The sequence below is a fragment of the Amphiura filiformis genome, chromosome 17, assembly GCF_039555335.1.
Source record: "Amphiura filiformis chromosome 17, Afil_fr2py, whole genome shotgun sequence".
In the NCBI taxonomy this organism is placed as follows: domain Eukaryota; kingdom Metazoa; phylum Echinodermata; class Ophiuroidea; order Amphilepidida; family Amphiuridae; genus Amphiura; species Amphiura filiformis.
Window position 1 is genome coordinate 27,106,527 of NC_092644.1, and position 23,064 is coordinate 27,129,590.

The 23,064-nt window shown below is 39.0% G+C and overlaps 1 protein-coding gene across 2 annotated transcripts in view; it reads left to right on the forward strand.

Moving 5' to 3' along the window:
* Positions 1 to 12,695, forward strand: part of LOC140137553 (isatin hydrolase-like) — a 46,983-nt gene extending 34,288 nt beyond the window's left edge. For both annotated transcript variants that reach the window (XM_072159268.1, XM_072159267.1), the window contains exons 2-4: positions 4,557 to 4,803; positions 7,027 to 7,168; positions 10,830 to 12,695. In XM_072159268.1, the coding sequence (XP_072015369.1) occupies positions 4,604 to 4,803; positions 7,027 to 7,168; positions 10,830 to 11,327 (840 nt within the window). In that variant the 5' untranslated portion in view covers positions 4,557 to 4,603 and the 3' untranslated portion in view covers positions 11,328 to 12,695. The remainder of the gene's footprint in view (positions 1 to 4,556; positions 4,804 to 7,026; positions 7,169 to 10,829) is intronic.
* The last annotated feature ends 10,369 nt before the right edge of the window (positions 12,696 to 23,064 follow it).

The following is a 23,064-nucleotide window of genomic DNA, read 5'->3' on the forward strand; positions in this document are numbered from 1 at the left end:
TTTTGCAACTTTATTACTAGCATAGATGTGCTAACATTGTCTGCTAGTGGATAGTAGTCATGTTGCAAAGTGTATGGCTTTCATATGTTGTGCAGGTTTTGTAATTATAAGACTTGGAACCAAGTTAAAACTCTGCTGAAGACTTTGAAATACCAGAAAAACGTTTGTGGCAAAAATGCACCTTGCTCCAAAACGTTATGTCCCTCAAGGTCATACAGGGGTCAAATTTCAAAAGTGATAAGATTTTGTTCAAAATCACGTCAAAGTATTCATCTGGTCAAAACGATTCAGAAAAAGTATTGTTATTAGTCTACCTGCGATGTGTGGTTCTCGAATTATAAGCAAAAAGGTCAAAGGTCGCATTTAGGGCCCATATTGGTAAAAACCTAAAAATACTCCGATTATAACCAAAATTGTTTCAAATTGTTCGTCTTGCAAACACAACTCAGCTTAAGAATAGTTTGAACCATCTAGGACGTATCGTACATCGCCAAATAGGTTACGGTTAATACGGTTCAATGGGTATTTTGATCATAACGAGGGTTGAGAACTAGAAAGCTTCAACTCACAATCACCTGCTCCAAAATATGAGCATAAAGTCGTCAGGGTACTATAAAAGATACAGTCCATTAATGACAAAATTCAAAAGAACACAAAAGACATTGTGAAGGAAATATTGATTTTTGAAGACCAAAGCAAAGAGCCAATCATTTTGTGAGAGCAAAGTCATAGTGAGTTACGGCTTTCTGGTTCTGAAGCCTCGATAACTTGAAGTTAGTCATAAACTAATCGAGTGACCAACCTAAGCTAGTCAAGCAGGCTTTGACTAACGTCCAAGTTAGTCAGCCTGCTCTACTAACATCCGTCGAGCTGGTTCGACTAACGTTAAGTTGGTCAAGCACATTAGTCAAGCAGGCTTGACTAACCTTACGTTCGTCAAGATGGGCACCATCTGGATTAACTCTGCGATAGTCAAACTGGCCAAATTTTGAATTTGAGTTTTCAGTGTACATACTGCATTTTTAAGTTGTTTTATATTTCTTTTCCCCACATATATATTATAATCTTCTCAAATCTTTCTGTTTTTAGATATTTCAGGTATCATTCTTTAATCATTCTTTGATCCTTGGTGTGTTTTGTAACTCATCCGTTAGAGACACCTTTAGGGATGAAATCAAAACTCGACCGGCGGTTGACCGCCGGTTCCGTTCGGTTTCTATTGTTCTAAACAATGGAAACCGGACGGAACTAGGCGGAACCGGTGGTCAACCGCCTGTCGAGTTTTGATTTCATCAATTACCTATTTCCGAAAACTGATTTAGCGTCAAAATATGGGATATCGTAATATAAAATTGATGAATGTTTTTCAAACCTGATATTTTGCTATATTTGTAGTGTTTGCATATGTCTCATGGGTGTCCCAGAATGATTTATACCGAGAAAGATGAAATTTTTTAGGTATGAACGGCATTTCTATTGGTCATTTTGTTTTGCATTTTAAGTTGTACATATATTTAGCTTTCTCAGATTTTTTTATTTAAAAAATGGACGTTTCTAGTAGAAGTTAGAGAGGATTGCGTAAAAATGGTGAATTCCAACACTGAAAACGAAACTTGGGGTGACTAACTAAGGAAAAGTTAGTTAAAACAATGTCAAGTACGACTAACCTGTAACTAATACGGCTGGACTGGACTAAACTATATGTTAGTAGGTCAGGATACACTAGGGACTTAACTATCAAAATACTAGTTCAACCTTGACCTACTAATATAATAAATTAGTTCAACTAGACCTACTAGAGCTTACTAGGGACTCTACTAATATATTGGGGTGTTCTACTAATGGGCTCTACTATCAAAAACGATGTCAAGTACGCCTATTTTTTTTAATAGGGCATTCTGTACTAATGTTCGACTAGTTCAGCTGACTGAACTAGTCTGTGGAACTAGCCCAATTCTAGCCCGGTAGAAGTGGTCGAAGATATGGAAACTTACGTTTTATTGACCTTTTTTCCCAACCTTGTATTTTTTAATAACTTACAAACCGTTTTAGCATGGTTAGAATTTGAAAAACAGATTTGGCCCCGTTTTTTTAGCTCTGTTTTCTACTACACACGGCATGATGAAGGTTTCCACGAATTCGGCAGCCATGGCAGCCTCAACCATGCATGCACAAACCCACGGTCCATGATCATGACATTTGTGTTCCGATTTACAATCTCATTTCAAATTCTAACGGTTTGTAAGTTATTCAAAAACAAGCTTGGGAAAAATGTCAATAAAATATACCTTTCCATTTCTTCGACCATTTCTAACGGGCTAGAATCGGGGCTAAAATGTCCATCTCAAGACGCTAGATGTGCTATGTCTACAGCTGCATGTGTGAAATGTCGTCTATAAGCTAGTAGAGACTAGCTCTACTAGCTTAATTTGTCATAAGAGTCATGTCATGTGATCAAAAGGGCGGTAAATTCAACTTTAGTACAACCCTTGGTACGGTCCACAACCATGATTCGTTCTACCAATTCGTAAAGCCAGAAAAGTTAGTTGGACCAACTTTTGCGGTGCAACTAATTTTCACTTATTAGTAAAGTACCATAATTTGGCATAGTTCGGCATGTCCGTACTAACAATTTCCCTCACTGCATGCTGTACTAGCCAAGCATACTAGATGGACGTTTAGTACGACATTAAAAACTAGTTTACCAGGGGAAACTAGTGGTCCTACTAAACAAAAGCTTAGTTCAGCTTACATAATACGAGTTTTTGTTTTCAGTGAAGTTTTAACAAAGCAACCTATAATGTTATGCAATATATTGCTGTGTCCCGTTCTTACTTCTATTAAATAGTGGATATCTGTCGTTTATTTATGATGTTACGAAGCAATCATTGTATGGAATAAAGAATTTGTTTCGCTTGAGTGACCTTAAACTATTCGTTCATTGGTGGCAGTTTTGAAGACAATTATCGAGGTGTGTGAGTTTCATCATTTGAAATGCCGGCAGAGAGGGATTGTTCATAAAAGTATAGAGAAGGTTCGTCCTTTGTGTCACAGCATGCATTTATGTCCATAGTATATGGGCAAACCCACAGCTATACGTAACGGAGAAGATAAAAATTTACTGTGGAGGTTCCTTGAGGAAGTTATAATAATGACATTTTAGGGTCAAAACTGTGGTAAAAATCATATATGCTTTTCAACCTAAATATCTGATGCCATTTTGCAATGTTTCACTTAATCCCATATCAAGAATTATTTAGCATTGTAAGCTCTACATCTGTGCCAAATTTGGTGTATTTCCTATCAAAGAATGTAGAATTTTTCCAATATATTTCACAGTGCGGCTGGACGATGGTGATAAAGGATCCATGTGTTGGGGTGCCTTTGCACTGTAAATTACACACATGCAATTTTCAGTAATAGCAATGTCACACCAAAACTAATCAAGCTATTTTCATGAAAGTCACAGAATTAGTAGGAGACATGTATGGCATTGTATTGCACTTATTAAAATTAGATACGCTGTTGACTATATATTTTTGATATTTTGTTCAAACACGGTATAAATCACTCTGGGACACCCTGTAGTATTTGTAAGTCAAAAGAGCATTTTCCGACATGTTCAGTTACACGGCCAAAATTGCCAGTGGGGTATCTTTCACTTAACTTCATTAAGTCTGTTAAGTCTGATTAAAATGGATAGAAACCTTTCCTAATATTATACAAAATTTTGGGTAAAGAATAACAAAATTATAATTTGACGGCACGGCAGTCGTACATTATGGTTTAAAAATTCTACACACAATAGTACAATAACTGTACAGACTAACCCAGACACCCATACGGCTACCCATAAAGGAAAACCAGTCACTGTAAACAACAAAATACTTCATAACAATTATACATTACTGGTTCTATTTTGGGAAAACACGTGTTCCGAGCGTTTTCGTAAAAGTTGGCAACTAGCTTATTTTTGTTAATTTGGGTATATGCTGAACTCGAATCTGCTGTCTGCCAAGCAATATTTTGCGACCATTACCCTGTGATGTTGTTCAAACCATACATAAATATTCCTCTGGTATCAATGAGTCAGAAAAAGTATAGATTAGCCTATCTGTAACGTATAGTTCTCGAGTTATAAGCATTAAGCAACAAGGTCAAAGGTCATACCCTCCCACCTTGTTACTTATGTAACGAGACATCTGAGATGGTGCAAACTATTCTTGAACAATATTCATGATATTTGAATTGTTATCAACAATGACACAATTAATTAGAGACCATTTTTATGACAATTGGAGCATTTTACAGATGTTGACCCCTGTAGAGCCCACAAATGCGAACTTTTACCTTTTTGCTTATAACTCAATAACCATTGCATCTCAGAAAGGTCAAACCATACTTTTTTGAACCGTTGTGATCAGAGCAATACTCACTATGATGTGGATTATAACAAGATCTGATCAATTTTGAGGAGGAAGGTGCATTTTTGCCACCCAAGACTTTATCTTGTCGGATTTATTTGTATTTTATTCTTGTTTGTTTTCCTTATACAGCTTCGGCAAAGCAAAGTTTATGAAATATTACAAGCAAGCTGTACAAAATGTTGAGAGTGATAGCTATTACGATGTTCTCCATTATTCTGTTTTCTGAGGCGATTCGTGCATCGGAATTCCGCCTTGTTGACCTTACTCACACGCATGACCAGGACGCAGTATCTTGGCCGGGGCCCAATAACAAGTTTAACTTCACGAAGGAACACCGAGGAATATACGAAGGAGGCCCGGGGGAAGGGGGCTTTTGGTAGGTTAGCTTTTAGTTTTTACATTCATATGGTCGATATTGATCATTGAACACAACCATATATAGAGACCACAAAATACTACGATGAAAACCACTGCTCATGCGTGAATCCCAGTGTCTGCGATGAGTGTTAAATGCTCACAGAATTGCTGCCCGGGGCAGCGTTACCCGTGCACACCGACATCGCCTGGCTAATAATTACTTGGTACAGCAGAGATACTAAAATAAATACCCGGGATCGATACACGTGAATTTGCTATGCACGAGTTTGATATGAGAAGAAAATCTTTCATGGATACCGGTGTAGAAAATGATGAATATCTCCCGTAAATGATTTCGTATAAAGAAACCAGATGTGGTTCCTTGCACATGAATATATATTTTGAACAGATATGATAGTCGTTAGCTTGCGCTTTGAGACAGTAGCTTGCGTCTTGAGTCAAAAACTGACAATAATTCCGCAATCATTCTGATTTATATGTGACGAATTATATAGCGCAGTGTATAGGCCAATCGTGAAGGTTGTCTAAAAGAATATGACCTATGGCATACCATGCTTGACTGACACACAGCGAAGTCAGTCACCGAGCTAATCGGGGCTATTGTCAGTAGCCTTAGTCAGATGTCCTTCAGCCTATTATGCGACTCAAAACTATTAAACAGGTCGATATGTATAATGGCCATGCGTGGCGGTGGATTCAATCTACCATGGCCATTTCTGCCATGAAGATATCGTGGCGATGACACTGTGCCGTGTAGCTACCGTGATCGTGTGCTTGGCATGCCGGGGTCTAAGGTTCGAATCCAGGGGTGCCAAGTGACTTCTTTGTTCATCTTCTCTCCTTTTTCGTATCTTCTTTAACTTCCGATATCAAAATGCAGGGTTGGGTGATAGGGTTAAGGAGCGTCCCAGAAAATCGAAGTTCAGTGCTCATACGTCTGTACACCACGGCTTGGAACCAGATCTACACACTTTGGAAAACTTAGAATCTTTGAAACTTATTTAGGTGGATCTAGTTTCACTTTTACACCACGTAGGCCTATTGCATTCATATCTACATACTATACTGTAGTTTGGAAAGCTTAAAATCTTTACATTACAGTAAGTTTTGTGAAATAATAATAATCTCTTTTTTTCTGGGAATGAACCGTAGAGTATACTTATCCATGCATGGAACTGACGAGGTTCCCTCTTGAATAAAGTGCAGAGAGAGAGAGAGAGAGTAGATAATTGATAGAGTGAAATTCCCGGAGACAAGATCAAAACACTAAATTCATGATAGCTTTGCCAATTTAAAGTCATATTATAACATTTGCTCTCAATATTTTTCAAAATTCTGTTTTTTACATTATTATCATAATTATAATGTACTTTATTAAACTAACATACCCTGCAGAAATCAAGACTCTAGGTACTGTAGTTTAGTCACAATTCTAGAAAACGCAGGAACCGTCGTTTTTAGCACAACCGAATGGAGTGACACGCATTGACGATATCGGCGCTGGTATTAAATTCCAATTTTCTTTGTTTTACCTCAGTTTTTCAGCTTAAAATTAAAAGGGGACATATCTGACAGTAAAGGCTAACATTTTATGGAAAAGAAATCTATTTTTATGGAAATGTTATAGCATGGCTTGTGGTCCCGGCTTGTGGTCCAAGCCATCTGGCTGGCGTGACCTTGCAATTAGACCAAAAACTGTCTAGGTGTTCTCTGCCGCTTTCTTGACAAATATGTGACGGTCAGTCGATTGATTGAATTTTACTTTAAAACTGTAAGGTCTACTACAAAACATTTCCAAAACACACAAAAATATCTCTGAATTTGCCCCTGATAGAAGCAAGAGTCTCGGGGCCCATGGACAAGGACCTCACCTTTATCAGCCCTATCCCTAACCCACTTCACTTTCGCTTTTACCATGTTTACTTGGGGCCCCTACAACCTCGGGCCCCTGGACTTCATCCACCCTGTCCATCCGCTTGCAACGCCCCTGAATTTGCCATATGTATAAGACGGTATACGATTACTTTATGCGCTTGATAAGAGCCAAAATACGAAAAAAAACTGAAGATGTGATCAAATATCGAGATTTTTACGTTCGTAGAAAGCTAAAAACTAGTCAGACGAAGACAATCAGTATGAAAGAGAAATCTTCTCAGATTACGTTTACAATAATCATGATAATGTACAATTATCTTATATTATTCTATGGTAATTTTTCTAGGTTGGAGTTCAATTATTTTCAAACGCCAGAGCATATGGGTACACATATAGATGCTCCGTGTCATTTCGCCGAAGGTGCTCCGAGGGTGCACCAAATCCCGATTGAGAAGCTTACTGGGCCAGGAGTCATAATTAATGTGAAGGTAACTTGATAGTCATGATAGTAGCAATCTAGGAACTAAGTAGCAAAAGACACATACTGCAGTTACTGTCCGTTTTCCTATACATAATACACAGTGCTCTTTCCCATTGACGCGTGACCTCTACAAATAGCCTACGTTAAAAGAATGGGGATATGCCTAGTTAACGTCGCTGTGTGAAAAATAACCGGCCAATATTAAAAGTACTCTTCTAAAGTTCTAGAAAATATAGTTTTGTAACATGTCCTAAATTTTTAGCTAATTTAGATTTTTGGAAATATTCGTACTTTGGTGTTTTAGTTAATGTTATAGGTAATAGTACATTGCCTAGTTAACGTCGCTGTGTGAAAAATAACCGGCCAGTATTAAAAGTACTCTTCTAAAATTCTAGACAATATAGTTTAGTAACATGTCCTAAATTTTTAGCTAATTTAGATGTTTGGAAATATTCGTACTTTGGTATTATGACAAAAGACTGGATTCCGAACCATTGACAAATCAAATTCTGGAATTTTGGAACCCCTTGTAAGTGCTTGAACACGTGTACTTTTCCCACAGGTGTATAATTGGTGAAGGCCTATTGTTCGAACGTGTTCTTGTGTATAACGCAAAACAAACTCAGTACTATGCATCGGTGGCTATGTTAATTACCTGTAACATCACTACTTCTTTGGCGAATTCGCAGTATACATGCCATGACATATGGGTACGAGTAGTGTTGTGACGATAATTTATTTGCATAATTGAATATTGATCATTGTGCCTTAAGCCCTGATACCCGTTCATCAAGTGAACGTGTTTTGTCCCCGCGCATCAATTGAACGCCGTGAAGTGAGCTATTGTCCGTGCTTTGGTCAACATGATTGCGAATATTTTGTCATCATGTCTTACACGTGAATCATATTCAATTATACCTATTATGCTGAAACGTGACTCTGGTAAGAATTATTAACACATACATTATGTTAGTTTGATTTGTTTGTCTGATGTAAGTCCATAATAAGGGAGTGTTCATTAATACTTTGGTAGGGGGGGCTGGTCTTCCTCAAATTTTTCGCCCGAAAACTTTTTTGGCCCCCCCTCGATGGACCGCTAACTTTTTTGACCCCCCTCTTTTGACAGACAAAACTTTTTGACCCCCCCATTATCGTAGAACAAACATTATACTGAAGTGTTGTTTCCAGTGGTGTGGTATCATGTCATATGCATTGAGGGAGGCAAATGTTTGAAACATTCCCGGTGGGACAATTGCGCATGAAATATATAGGCCTACTTAATTTAGAATTGTCCCAAATCAGGGTGTTCATCTGATTTTACAGGAATAAATGAAATAGAGGATTTATTTGGAGGTTCATATAGACACATCAGCATAATTTGAATCTGTGGCTATTATGATAGTACAAATGTACGCAAAAAATTTGGCCATGGAGCTTGAATGGTCAAATAATGTTAAAATTGGAACTAATTTATGCAAAAAGCTAAAATGATCAAATGTGAGATTAATTTGGTCACGCAAAATGTACACAGGTATCAGTTTTGGCCCCCAAAGACCATGGTACACTGAAAAAAATAAAGGTGTCATTTTACACCACTAGAGGTGTCGCATATGGGTCCCCACATGAGCATGCTATGGTGTCATTTTGACAAGTATGTGGTGTAATCTTGACACCTTAATGGTGTCATTTTGACAATTATGTAGTGTAATCTTGACACCTCAATGGTGTCATGATTAACACCTTTAGGGTGTCATTTTAAATTGACACCATTGGGGTCTCGTCTCAGGACCCATTTTGAAAGGTGTCAAAATTACGCCTTTCAAGGGTTGGGAGACCAACTAAAGGTGTCATTTTAAAATTGACACCATTGGGGTCTCGTCTCAGGACCCATTTTGAAAGGTGTCAAAATGACGCCTTCCAAGGGTTGGGAGACCAACTAAAGGTGTCGTTTTAAAATTGACACCATTGGGGTCTCGTCTCAGGACCCATTTTGAAAGGTGTCAAAATGACGCCTTCCAAGGGTTGAGAGACCAAGTAAAAGTGTCACGTTGGTTGATATGTGAAATCACACATTGCCAGATATCCTGTAGGGTTGTAGATACCACACTCAACTGTATGATGCTGAAAAAAATCAGACAACAGAGTGATCAGACAATAACATACTGCATTCTACTGTTGCTACATGGACCGTCATGACTAGAGAGTCGTATGCCTACATTAACATTTATACATGTAGAATAAGCTTACTGGGCATATACGTGCAATTTATGGGGACTAAAAGTATACTATAACGCCGTAGTTTACACGTTTTCATGAATTTATACGAATACTGTATAATCTATAATATTCATATTTGTCATTGCACCTTTTTTATTATACCAAAAACATGAAATTAATGATAATACTCACATTTTAGACGGAGCTCCCGATTTCACACGACCACTTCGCTGCGCAGACGATCAGTGCTATGAAATCAAAATACGCATGTGCACAGCGTGGCCAGCTCAAATTAACACTACAAAGGTGTCAAGTTACACGGGCGTGTTGACACTGCAGAAGAGTATGTAGTAGAAGCACACTCCCATGGGGTGTAGTGACATACTCCCTTGGAGTGTAAGTGACATGTTCTACTACTGGAGTATATCGGAGGGTCAAATGACACCCTTGAATACACTGCTGGCGTGTCAATTAACAACACACTGGTGTCAATGCATTTCGGTACTATTATCAAAACACTTTAAAGGTGTCAAGTAACACCTCCAATCTTATGTGGTACTCAATTTCAGCATTTCATGGTTCCATTTTCAGTAGCTAAGTGTGTCAAGAAAAGAAATACACGTGAAAAGTGTCATTTTACACCCCTGTATTTTTTCAGTGTACCTGGGCCTGTGCCCACTCTGTCCTATGGTAAATCTACCCATGGGCCTATGTGTACAAAATAATTTTGCAACATATGAGAAATTGTGAACTGAAGTGTGCAGTTTACATGCAAAGAAATCCAATTTATTTGCAATATTTTCTTGAATTAGTTGTATTTTGATCAGATTGGTACATAATCATGTTTGTAGCCTACTTTGAAGAGATATAAAATTCTATGATAAAAAGTGCCAGTATTTCTTAGACCAACCCAGATGTTGCTGATTAATTAATAGATATGTGTACACTAAGTGCCATAATTTTTCAAACAAAAGGACTGAAAACCCAAACTTGCCCATGTGGTAGAGAGGGTGTCAATGCGCGCAAAGCGCGCGAAAATTTTGAGTTTTAAAGCGGAAAACTTTTTTGACCCCCCCTTTCCTACCACCTAAAACTTTTTGGTCCCCCCTCTTTTAAGGTTCAAAACTTTGTTGGCCCCCCCCCTTTTTACCCCCCCCCCCCCCCCCCCCACCAAAGTATTTCTGAACACTCCCTAAATCCCTTAAACTTATTTCTTTTTCACCTGGTTCATTTATTCATTTAATTTCCCGTTCATTATCCCTCATCCCTTGGAACTCCAAATCCGGTACCTCGCTCTGCTTTTCCCTTGGACTAATTCCCCAATTTAGCTTCATAATAGTGTTGAATTCCAATAAATGATTACTTCATTATAAAAATATCACTGCTGATTGTCGCCCACTATTCACATTATTTCAAACCTTTTTGTTCTTTATATGTTACCATCTTTACAGTCGAAGGTCGCAGCAAACATCGATTACAGAGTCGCCATAGATGATATCCTAGACTGGGAAACCAAGTACAACAAAATTCCTGACGGTGCGGTCGTTATAATGAACTCGGGATGGTCCCTGAGATATCCTAACAAGACACTTGTATTTGGGAGCGACACCTGGGAGGATATCACCTCGTACCATTACCCTAGTTGGCATGAGGATACCGTTGATTGGTTGGTGAAAAACCGAAATATACATATGGTCGGTGTGGACACGACTTCGTTAGATTACGGGCCCACGGTAACCGCTCCGGTCCCGTTTGCGGCTCATCGAGTGCTCGGTGCAAATAATATTACGGGTATCGAAAATGTTGCCAACTTGGACTCCATCCCAGAGAGTGGTACAACCATATATGCTGCTGCTTTTAAGTTATACGAAGGAAGTGGCAGTCCATCTCGAGTTTTCGCGACGGTACCGGTTGATAACCCAAGAAAAATGAGAAAGAACAGAAATTAACATAAATTTAAAGGGGAAAAAGGTCTGTAAATTTCTCAAAACATAGAGCCGTCCGAGTGAATTATATTTGATCAATTGGGCCGGATACCGGGGTCGGATACCAATAGTAATACCTGATGTAATCCGGAAATGGGTTAGAAACGAATTGTTAGGCTGCGCGAGTGGGCCATTTTTTAGCATTATTTTTCGTAGTCGTTGGGACTCCTTTTGGGCAGGGATAGGGCCAATGAGCGTAGTTAGGCATGTGTTGTATATTATCAAGTTGTTTCTCAGAAAATTATAAGGAGGAAAGCCTTGAAATAAGACATGTATTGTTTAAAGTCGAGGGTGTCTATAGACTTCTGCTTTTGAAAGGGTAGTACGGCTGCTGCGACTGCATGGAGGGAAACATTGGGAAATTATTACAGTATAAAGGATGTGGTGGTGGGTACTGTCACGTGCATTATATTGCACCAATTATAGTGAGATACTTCAGGTGTTGCAGCATTCATCATAATGATGTATTCGGTAATTGTAAGCATATAAATAGAAAGCAACGCTTCTACTCAAATTTAGTACACTCGCCAGAGCGCTTTCACCGGTTCAACCAGCGTCTTCAGCGGATGTTATTGCGCTGAGTGTGTTTGACGTCATCTACACATGTGACGTCGTCGGAGGTGTCTCAACGTGACTGGTAACAACACATTTTCAGAGCAATATAAATAACATCCGCTGACGCCGGTTGAGCCGGTGAAAGCGCTCCGGTAAGTGTACCAAATTGCAGTAGAGTAGAAGTAGTGCTGATTTCTATTACCATTTTTTATGTTTATTTTGGTCTTTAGAAAATAGAAAGTATTTGGTTTGTACATTTGTTAGTTACTTACATGCAGTACTGTAAAAAAATAATTGGTTTGCTTCTCTCTACCTAGCCTTATTCATTATTGTAACGGAGTTATGGCTCGGGCTATTATTAATATGAAAACGACACGAGGGAAGCCTAACCCGGAGCCTAACTGGTCATATATAAAAGTGGGTGAAAGTCTCTAAGGGATGAATTCAAAACTCGTCCGGCGGTAAACCGCCGGTTCCGTCCAGTTTCTATTGTTCTAAACAATGGAAACCGGACGGGACCGCCGGTCAACCACCGGTCGAGTTTTGATTTCATCCCTAAATATTGTTAAGTTCAGTTTTGATAAAGTTCTAATTGCCAGGAAAGAATTCTCTTATCTGAAAATTCCCTGTACGAGAATCTCTATTACTCTCCATTATTCACGAGCAAACAGAATAATACTTTTAACTTTTACAGGTAAAATGCCTGCAAGAAATTAAATTATAGGTCTGAATTCTTCCCCTTGACCTACTTATATTTACCATGGTCATTATTACTTACTCCCTATTCGAGAAAAATACAGCACTAATTTTTTTGAATTAAAACAAAATATATTATTCTGTTTTACCAAATGAAACATAGCTAAATCCTAATCCTTCAGTTATACTGGCAATAAAAGTCAAATTTGAATATTTTTGCAATTTGAGGGAAACTGGGCGAAAAAAATGCAATTTTGCATGTTTTCTTTTATTTGAAGTCACAAAGTTCTATAGACTTGGAAGTCTAAGCACTCAAAATCTTTAGTATAGGCTAAGAGTTAACTCATAATATTAATATTTTATGTTATTTTTGACAATTGGTTATGAAAAAGTTTAGAAAATGTGTTTTCCAAAAATTAGAATGCATATTAAACTTTAAATTTAATAGTCTTTGAACAAGTCTTTGGGCTTGATTGTCACAGCTTACGAAAAACGCCCTAACGCACGTTTTGGCCCTTATATTAAAATTGAACTTTCATTGCCAGTTAGAACTAACTAAAGGATTAGGATTTAGCTATGTTTCATTTGACAAAACAGGATAATATTTTTAATCCTAAAAGTTAGTGCTGTATTTTTCTGGAATGGGGAGTAGTCGTGATCCAAAGAGCATTTGAATATTTGAATTTAAAGGGTATACAGTCCAAGAAGTCTCCTTCTTTATCAAGTTCAGCAGTTTTATTGGTGTATTGAAATTTCTATTTTTTGTAAGAAAAGTTTGTTTACTAATAAAGAAATGTACAAGAGAGACGTGAGTTTGTTTCTTTACATAACATGAGTTAACAGGCGCGGGTCCAGGCATGTTTTTACCCCTTTATTTTGTTTTTCACCCGGTCTGTGCCCCATGATGTTTTAAAAAAAATAAAAATAAAAAACTTCCGTGAAAAAGAAAAAAATTTCGACGGGCACTGAACGCCAATTTGTGCGCAAAGCACGTGAAAAAAATTCAATTTCAGAGTATCTTAACCCCAGATCAACATGAATTTTGCTATTTGAATGCGCGCGAAGCGCGGAAAATTGTACAATTTTGCTCTATCGGCCAAAAGACATGTTGTTATTGGGGTTAAAAGAAAGATGCATAGGGAAATTTTGGGGCCAATTTTTTGGGGCCCTGGACCCGGGCCCATCTGACCCAATGGTAAATCCGACCCTGCTCTCCATTCGCCTTTGTGCTCGGGCCCCAGAATCCTCGGGGCCCATGGACTTTGTCCACCCTCCCCGCCCCACCCGCTTACTACACCCGGGCGCGCCCCTGCTACTAGAAAATAATATAGCAGATGCAACGTTTGTAAATTGAAGGGGAGAGGAGGAGAGCGTGGCCTAGCGGTGAAGGCATAGGACTGTGAACCCAAGGGTCAAGGGTTCGAATCCCAGGTCCGGCTCTTTGTGTCCTTGAACAAGACACTTCACTCTACTTGCTTAGTGCTTCGGAGGGCACTTTAAGCTGTCGGTCCCGTGTACATGCATATTTTCTCACATTAATGTAGTGTGCACGTTAAAGAACGTCACAGGCTATTCGAAAAGAGCAGGGGATCATCCCGGTCATGTTGACTGTACTTCAAAATACACTCATCTACTCTAGGTTCCAGAGTAAAAATAAAGTACAGCTTGTCTGTACGCAGTGCGACAATACTCATACATATGAGGGAGGCACTTATAAGGAAGACGAAGGGATGTCGATATATTTTGGCACTGTGACTAAAACCAGAGTATCTGAGTATCAGAGTAATAATACGCACCTTGGAATTGAACTTTCACATAATTTTATGACTTTAACATGAATAGAATGGTAGACCCACGCAAAACCAATTTGTAAGAATAATTCTTCAACCATGGTATAGCTTTCACCAAATAATAAGCTCTAATGGTTAATAATAGGCTACGTACGCAAATAACTGTCAAAAGCAATATTCGGGGCAATATTCAAACTATCACACCATATCAGCTTGGTATGACATGTTTAATCACATGTTTAACGCGTGTAAGAAACGTATAAAAAACGTATAAAAGATATATAAACTTATTCACTAAAACAGTTGAGTTTTCTCAGCATTTTTTAAAAAGCCATAATGTCCGGCATAATGTACGATCTTATAATTTTTTCAAACCTGATTTTTTTGCCAAAGTCTGATCCTAAATCCAGAGACCCCAGTGCACACTATACTGGGAAAACTAGCTTCGATGGTGACAATGTTGATGTTTTACCAACGACTATACCTCAACGACAACTTTTGATAGCTGTACACTAGTCCTTCCGGGCCGGGTGGACCGTTGCAACGGTGTGGTACTTGCTAGTGTAGCTTAAGCCCTGTTATTCATTTTGTTTGTTAGTTACACTGCAACAAGGTGATTTTTCTAATTTTGTCATCTTCCAAGAGAGAGTAGTGCTCATCTTAAGAAGGGTGAAACTAGACTCCGAAGATGACCGCGCTGGTGATCTACCAATACCCACAAAAGAACCTGAGATGGACATCTCTGACAGTCAGGAAAGGACTGGCTGACTGGTGGGGAATAGTACTTGCTGGGAAAGACAGCTGACTGCTGGGAAAGACCGCGCTGGTGCCGGGGAAACAGCTGGGTTGATCTTCGAACAGGTTGGCAACCTATAGATCTACAGATTTACTTGCTTATAAAAGTCCTACAAAGAGAAATACCCCTGGGTCCATGCGAGAGTTGGGGCGGAAGATGGGGCCAAACGGATTGACTCAACGGCAACAACCTCCGGAACAGAATAGACGGATGAGTAGTTCTGTAACAATGCAAGATATTAGTGCTACCTGTCCAATATGTGGAAAAACAGGCTTCAAGAACGTTAAGCTGCATCAAGCGAAATCATGATGTGGAACAAGCTAATCGCAGCCATGCCCTCGCACCGAAGGCAGGCGTAAGTCGAGCCAGCCGACATGCCCACCACAAGAGGCAATTCAAGGAGCCAAGATAAACCCCACAGTGCTTCTACGACGACGTGTAAGAGCTTCCACCATAAACGAAATACCAAAGAAGAAGCCCACCAAGCATGCAGAAACCTAGCTGTTAAGGAATCTACCGAAACCATCGGACAACATCTGGAAAGCCTTGGATGAAACACTATACGAAGAACTACCCACAGAAATAGGAGGTAGTCCTGATGAGCAACTAACCTACTTAGAGAACCATGTCCACAAAAAACCAGTGACATCTAAAATGTCTGGCAAAAAAACCCCAGCATGCCTCAAGACAACAAAGGAAACTCAGACGCCTGAAAAGGGAAGCTAAAGACCAATACAAAATAGCCCTCAAAGACGGGGACAAGCCAAAAGGTGCAAATCTCAAGAAAGACTTTCTCAAGCTGGTCAGGTTACATAACAAAGTCAGAAAGTTGGAGCTAAAACTTCAAGAGAAGAAATCAACAAGCAAAGCACAACAACAATTCGACAAAACCCTTACCAATATTCGAAACGATAGCTTAACGACAAGCAACACAGAATTCCATCCTTCAGTAAAATAGCTGCTGAGAAATACTTCAGAAATACGACAAAAGGCGAGAATACTAATACCAACCTATGAAGGACATGAAAAGACCACCAAAACCAACAACACAATTCAAGACCAAACCATCAAGCCTGTCAGGGTTCAATGCCTATCTCCAAAAGCGTAGAAATGCCAGTGCTCCTGGAACCAACCGTAGTCCCCACCTAGTATGGAAGAAATGTCCAAGAATAACTGGAATAAATTTGAACCAAGAATAAATTATCTGTGACATCTGGAGAAGCACATCAATACCCTCTACATGGAGAATACATGAAACCATCCTTATCGCCAAGGAAGAGAATGCCAATGATCCATCATGCTTCAGACCTATCACTCTGAAGAATTCCAGTGGCAACCTTGGAATGGGTATTCTTGCTCAAAGGACAATCGAGTACCTGACAAAGAACAAATATATTGACAATGCTGTTCAGAAGGGTTTTATGGAGAAGATATCAGGATGTGTGGAACACACAGAGGCACTCACTGAAATGCTCCAAGATGCCAAAATGAACGGCAAGCTAATTGTTACAACCTGGTTAGATTTGCAAAATGCATATGGCACTGTACCAGACAATCTTATACAGTTTGCCTTGGAATGGTATCATGTACCAGAAGACATTAGAAAGATCATCTTCAATTATTACGATGAGTTTTTCATCAGAGTGAAAACTGAAGATTGGATCACAGACTGGATTAAATGTTGTACTGGTGTCTTCCAAGGATGCCCATTATTGCATCTTATTCCTAGCAGTCGTCAATCTGTGTCTGGATTTTCAATCCAGCAAACCTTGGATACCGCATGAGTAGCTCAGACATTACATCGTCAGCCAAGGCATATGCAGATGATCTGACCCTTGTAGCAAGAAGCACTACATTGTCAACAACTTCCTCAATTGGACAAGAACTATGAAGGCCAAACCATCCAATTGCAGATCTCATGCGATGAAGAAAGTAATTCCAAACGCAGAACAGAAGTTGAATGGCCACAAGACCCAATATGTAGCCTACAATCCTCAGCTACAAATAGCCGGACAGATGATCACCTATATTCACAATCAGCCCATGGGATTCCTAGGAATGCTCATCTATGAAGATCTAAAGGATGGTGGCATCAGACAAATGATTAATCAGAAACTGCCATCCATGCTGAAAACTTCTGATAAAAGTCAACTGAACGGAATCATTAAAATGTGGATATAAAATCATATGATTATCCCCAAAATGACATGAGAGTTCATATACAATCTCCCAAAAACCCTACATCGAGAACCAGGAGGCAACCTATACGAAGTACTTGAAGAGATGGGCTGGAATTAGCAGGTGCACCACCAATAGTGCATTGTACAGAACTAAAGGAAAACATGGCCTACAGTTGAAAAAACTCACCACCGCTGTCAAATACCATCTGAACATTAATACTCCAGAGATGGAAAGACCCAAACACTATATAGAGATTGTTTGGAAAATAAGAAAACCAAGCAGAGGTGGAATGGAGTTAAAGAGATCGAACAGAGAGGGGGCCACGTCATCTTAAATGATATGAGTCGAGGTCAAACTGGCCGGGCAGGACTGGGTTTCAAGAAGAAAACCCAAACGTTTATTAAGGACATGAGCCAGAACGAAAATGCCTCACTAATCTGGTGAACGAAGTGAATGAAGAAGATATGCTGGTTTAACTCTACGGATGTGCTAAACAGGACAGTGGTTGAGATGGGACTCTGCCATGCAGACTGACACCTCATGGAAGAAGCTCCTATATATCTGGACACCAAAGCTCCTGTCTTTTCACATCAATGCCATCCATGACCAACTTCCTTCACCTGCTCATCTGAGTGGGTGAAACCAATCTTGGACTGTGCCAACTCTGCAACTATACCGTAACTATACTCTGCTCCACATCCCGAATTGTTGCAGCTACTCGCTTGAGAATGGAAGGTACGACTGGCGCCATGACCAACACTAAGAACAATAGCATCAGGCCTGGCACCATATATTGATGAGGCTAGCAACAGCAAAACAACAGAGAATACTTCATCCCTACCATTGCTTTCCGTACAGCCGATGGCACAACATACAGGAACCCAGCTCTACGTACTCCAACGACAGAAGTAAAAAACATCCTGAAGAAGGCTAGAGGCTAGACCTTCCTGATGGATGAGGAGCACAAGCCAATAGTGTTCCCTACAGAAAAAGCAGAAACTGCCAAGCGGCCTGATATTACGATCTATTCAGCCACCACCAAACAATGCAATCATCATCATAGAATTGACAATACCATCGGAGGATAACCTAGCCACTGCGTACGCCATGAAATAGTGTTAATATGAAGACCTGGTAGCCGAATGTGAAAACAGAAGATGGACTGTGTTTTACTTCCCAGTAGAAGTGGGAAAGCAGAGGCTTCTATCATCTGAGTAGGCTAGCAGAGGATTCGGTGGTTGTGTTGCTCACACCGCATCCAGGGTGGCTGTGTTTATCCAGCAGATCAAGACTTAAGTTGAAGACAGCCAGAAATGGGATGCATGATAGTGGACAACCTTGGAACACACCAATGCTACAGTGTATCCAGTCTGTTGTCTTTACACGAATATAACTCTCATCGTAAGCTATCGTAGTATTAAGATGTTATCTGGGACATCCCAGCAAACACAAACACGTTTTTAAAACGTTTTAAATAAGTTATATTTTGGCTTTTTGTTTTGGTAAAAACGTTCTAATAACATTAAAATGTCAGGTTATATAAAGGTCATGATAACGTTTTAAAAACATTTTTGCCCAATCTTGTGTCAATACTTAAAAAACATTATGTTAAAATATTTAAACCCAGCAAACACAGAAATGTTCTTAAAATGTTTTTTTTTAAACGTTTTAATAACATTTAAATGTCGGGTTATATAAAGGTCATGAAAACGTTTTTAAAACGTTATTGAAAATATTTTGGGCAAATATTTTTTGCAAAATATTTTTTCAACCCCAAAATAACATTCTGTTTAGAATGTTTTGTATCAAGTTTTCAAGAATGTTTTTGGAATGTTATTAAAACGTTTATATACCCTTTATATAACCCGACATTTAAACGTTTTCTGTAAAACATTTTTGTTTGCTGAGCAGTAGATTATCAAAAAATGTTTTTTAAGGTTATGAAAACGTTTTATACTCTTATTCTATTACCTCCACGACACATTATTCAAAATCGCGCACTGTGATTTGTTGAAACGCGTCACGTGAGAGCCCATTATTCTGCATTCTTAGTCAGTGGGAGTGGTCTAGTTCGTAGACACATTTGTGATTGGACAATCGCATGATTTCGGGTGCCGTTTATCAGGCCGTAGACGACCCCACGTCATCATGCGTCTCGATAATGTGTAACACGCGTGTAGAGGTGCGCGTATGTATCGCGCTGGATGCGTAGACTAGTGCGGAATACGCGAACGCGCTAGCAATACGCACAACAGAATACGTGAAGTTGTAAACAAGTTTCGTTCATTTTATAATGAGGGGAGTTTTTATGACGGTAACTTAGTTTTTGCTTAAAAAATTAGTTTACAGTTATTATAATAATATTTAACCGACTAAGAATGGGAATAAACGGTAGAAATTTTTATTTTGCCTATCCTCTACATGATAGACGACAGGCAGGTCCAATATTTTTATCGTAGTGGATACCGGCTGCGCCGGCATCCACTACTCAAAATATTGACCTGCCTGTCGTCTATCACACGGTAGAGGATAGGCAAAATAAAAATTCCTATCGTTTATTCTCTAAATAATGGGTCGAGCGCCGTAACACATTCTACGCACAGCATTACGCTTGGTTACGCGTGCAATATTTCCGCGATACGCACTGTCACTTACGCGTACGCGCTCCACCTTGAAGTAAACAACTTAAAATATTTGTGCCAAAAAATGATATTTTTTCTTTAAATCGCACTATTTACTGTTAATAGAATAGAAATAAAGGGTGCAGCATTATCTCTTTACACGCAAATAATGTGTCCTCGGCAGTAAAATGTTTAAATAATGGGTTCGGCTGCGCCTCACCCATTATTTACGTTTTACTGCCTCGGACACATTATTTGGGTGTAAAGGATAAAGCATTACCCTTTATTTCTTAAATATAACCTTTATATAACCCGACATTTAAACGTTTTCTGACAACCTTTTATAACATTTTGCGAATGATGTCGAAAACGTTTTGTGTTTGCTGGATGGTACCATTCCAATGCGAACTGAACATCAAGTTGTGTGGTACAGTGCCATTCGCATTTTGGAGATCAAGCCTTGTTGTCACAATAGGATTTCCATATTTTTTGGCATACTGGAGCATCTCGGTTAGTGCCTCTGTATGTTCTACACAGCCGGATACTTTCTCCATGAAGCCTTTCTGAATGAATTTGTCAATGCAGTTGTTTTCACTCAGGTAGGTGATGGTCCTTTGAACTAGAATTCCCATTCCAAGATTACCACTGGAGTTCTTCAGTGTGGTTGGTCTGATGTGGGGATCCGATGTCTCCTCGTCTTTGGAAATAATGATGGTTTCACCCATTCTCCAACTCAAAGTTAGGCCCATATTTCCAGTCCGCCATATACCCGGGGCCATATACTGCATATTACTTCGTGCAGAAGTGCTGTTGTTTTAGGGCACTTTTTTCTATACTAAGTAGGTATGTGCCCGAAGCACTGGAATTTTTTCTTTTCAGCAAGTAATTTGTAAGACTTCGTGGTTTGGTATTGAATGGTTTCTTTGGGCATGGTCTTCTCATCCCCTTTAGTGGGCGGTATTTGTATCCACGTTTCTTGTCATTGTTGACTGAACTGAAGTATATAAATTCTGCTTCAGGTTTCTTGAGGGTTGGAGTTCTGTTTTCATTTTGATCACGAAGTTTCTTGGCAAATTGGTGAGGATGTTCCGGTAATTCTGTTGAGCTGTGCTACTGGATGTTTTTTCCTGGTTTTTCAGCTCCAGCTTCAGAACTTTGTTGTGTATCCTTATGATCTTATGGAAGCCTTTCTTCGGCTTCTTAGCCTCCACCTTGTCTCCATTTTAGCGCCAATTTGAATTGGCGTTTTGTCTCCTTCTTGAGAGGTCTCAACTTTCGTTGTTGTCTTGACATCTTGGGTTTTTAGTCTGCATTTCTTAATGATGCTGGTTTCACCCCAAATCTGTTCACTAATCTTTTGTTGTAATCTAAGTTGTAGAGCTGATCGGCAGGTGATCCTCCAATTTCTGTAGGTAGTTCTTCTTCGTAATTAGACGCTATTAGAGTTCATTTAATTTTTTTTTTTCAAGAAATCAACCCTAATTAATTATGCAGATTAAAATGAGCAAAATGCTAAATACTTCTATTGTGCTTGTACCCAGTCTCAGCTAGACTAGTCCTTATAGTTACTTGGCTGAATTCCACTTGGCAAAATTAACTTTGCATAATTGGGCGTATGCAATTTTCATCTTTGGCCTGGCTTTCAGTTTTCTGATGCAGAGCCAAACGCCGCCGGGATAAATTCACGCCGCCAACGGCAACGAAGTGGTCAATTACAAAAACGGTGCATAAGGACATGTATTTAATAAGGTTCAGCAAGTCCAAGGTCAATTTGCAGAGTTAAAAATCAAAGTTGCTCAATCAAAGATTTTCGTAAAACTGGAGCCAACCTGTTCCTTACCTTCATATGCTATAAAATCCTTTGACCTCGCCTGTAATAACCCTCTGGACACTACTGATCATCTAACAGAATTTCTGATTGGTTGATAACTTGAAATGCTAATTTCAATTGCCAATTATAACTAGGCTTTAAACTTTTTATGGTCAAACTTGCATTTGCAGGTTTTGGTTCAAAATTAGATTTCGTTTTGGCCAATTGGCAGGTAGTTCTCATCACAATAAAAAATCCAGGATCACAATATTACCATTCTTTGTCACATTTTATCACATCTGCCAAATTTGTTCCAGTTAAGTAGTTTCTCGAAATATAATATTATATCAGATATTTGCTTGTAAATGAACAAAAAATATTTTTTTTAAATCACAATTATTTCAATTCAATTTTATTAAAATAACATCGCTATATATTTGATATCATCTGGTCATTCTTCGTATTCAGAATGCAATTCCATGTCTGATGTGATCTCATGTCCCACAAAAAAAATACTGTCCAAACGTTCATACCCCAAACCTTAACAATGTTTATAAGACTCCCAAAAAACCAAAGCATCTGCAGTACACAGACCCAGTCACCGGGCAGTCGGGCACGGTCAATCTGTATGTATCAACGGCAGATCATGATAATAAGTTTGAGAGTTTAGAACAGGTCTTGAAATAAACCAATTTAAGGCCAAATAAAGATTCTACACCACATTTCATATTTATACCCATGAAAGTGGTCACCGGCAAGAAATTTAATGCCTTTTTCATCCTACACAAAATCCATGTACTTTCGTGGTCAAAATATTATTTGTACTTTCACTTAAAATGATGGGACGGACGATGGGTATTGGTTTTGACATACTAGTATTGAAGCAAAAATGGTAAACTACATGGTGCAAAAGCGGAACAAATTTGCACAAATAGTGCAACAATTGGCACTTTTTAGGCTAAAATGGCCAAATATGAGATTAATTTGGTCAGAAATTCACATACAGACATCAATATTGGGGGAATGAATGTACCCCCCTTATCAAAAAAATGGGCGGGGGTGGTCATCCCCCATCCCTACAGGATTTATGCCTATGGTATCCAGCTTATCAGTAAGGCTCACCAGGGTACAATTTTATTTCCTTTTTCATTAGCATAATAATTATTGGACTATACTTTTATGGTCATTGGGGTAGTAAGATATACTGAAAACACTAGACAAGGACTTGACAAAGAAACACATTTATTATTGC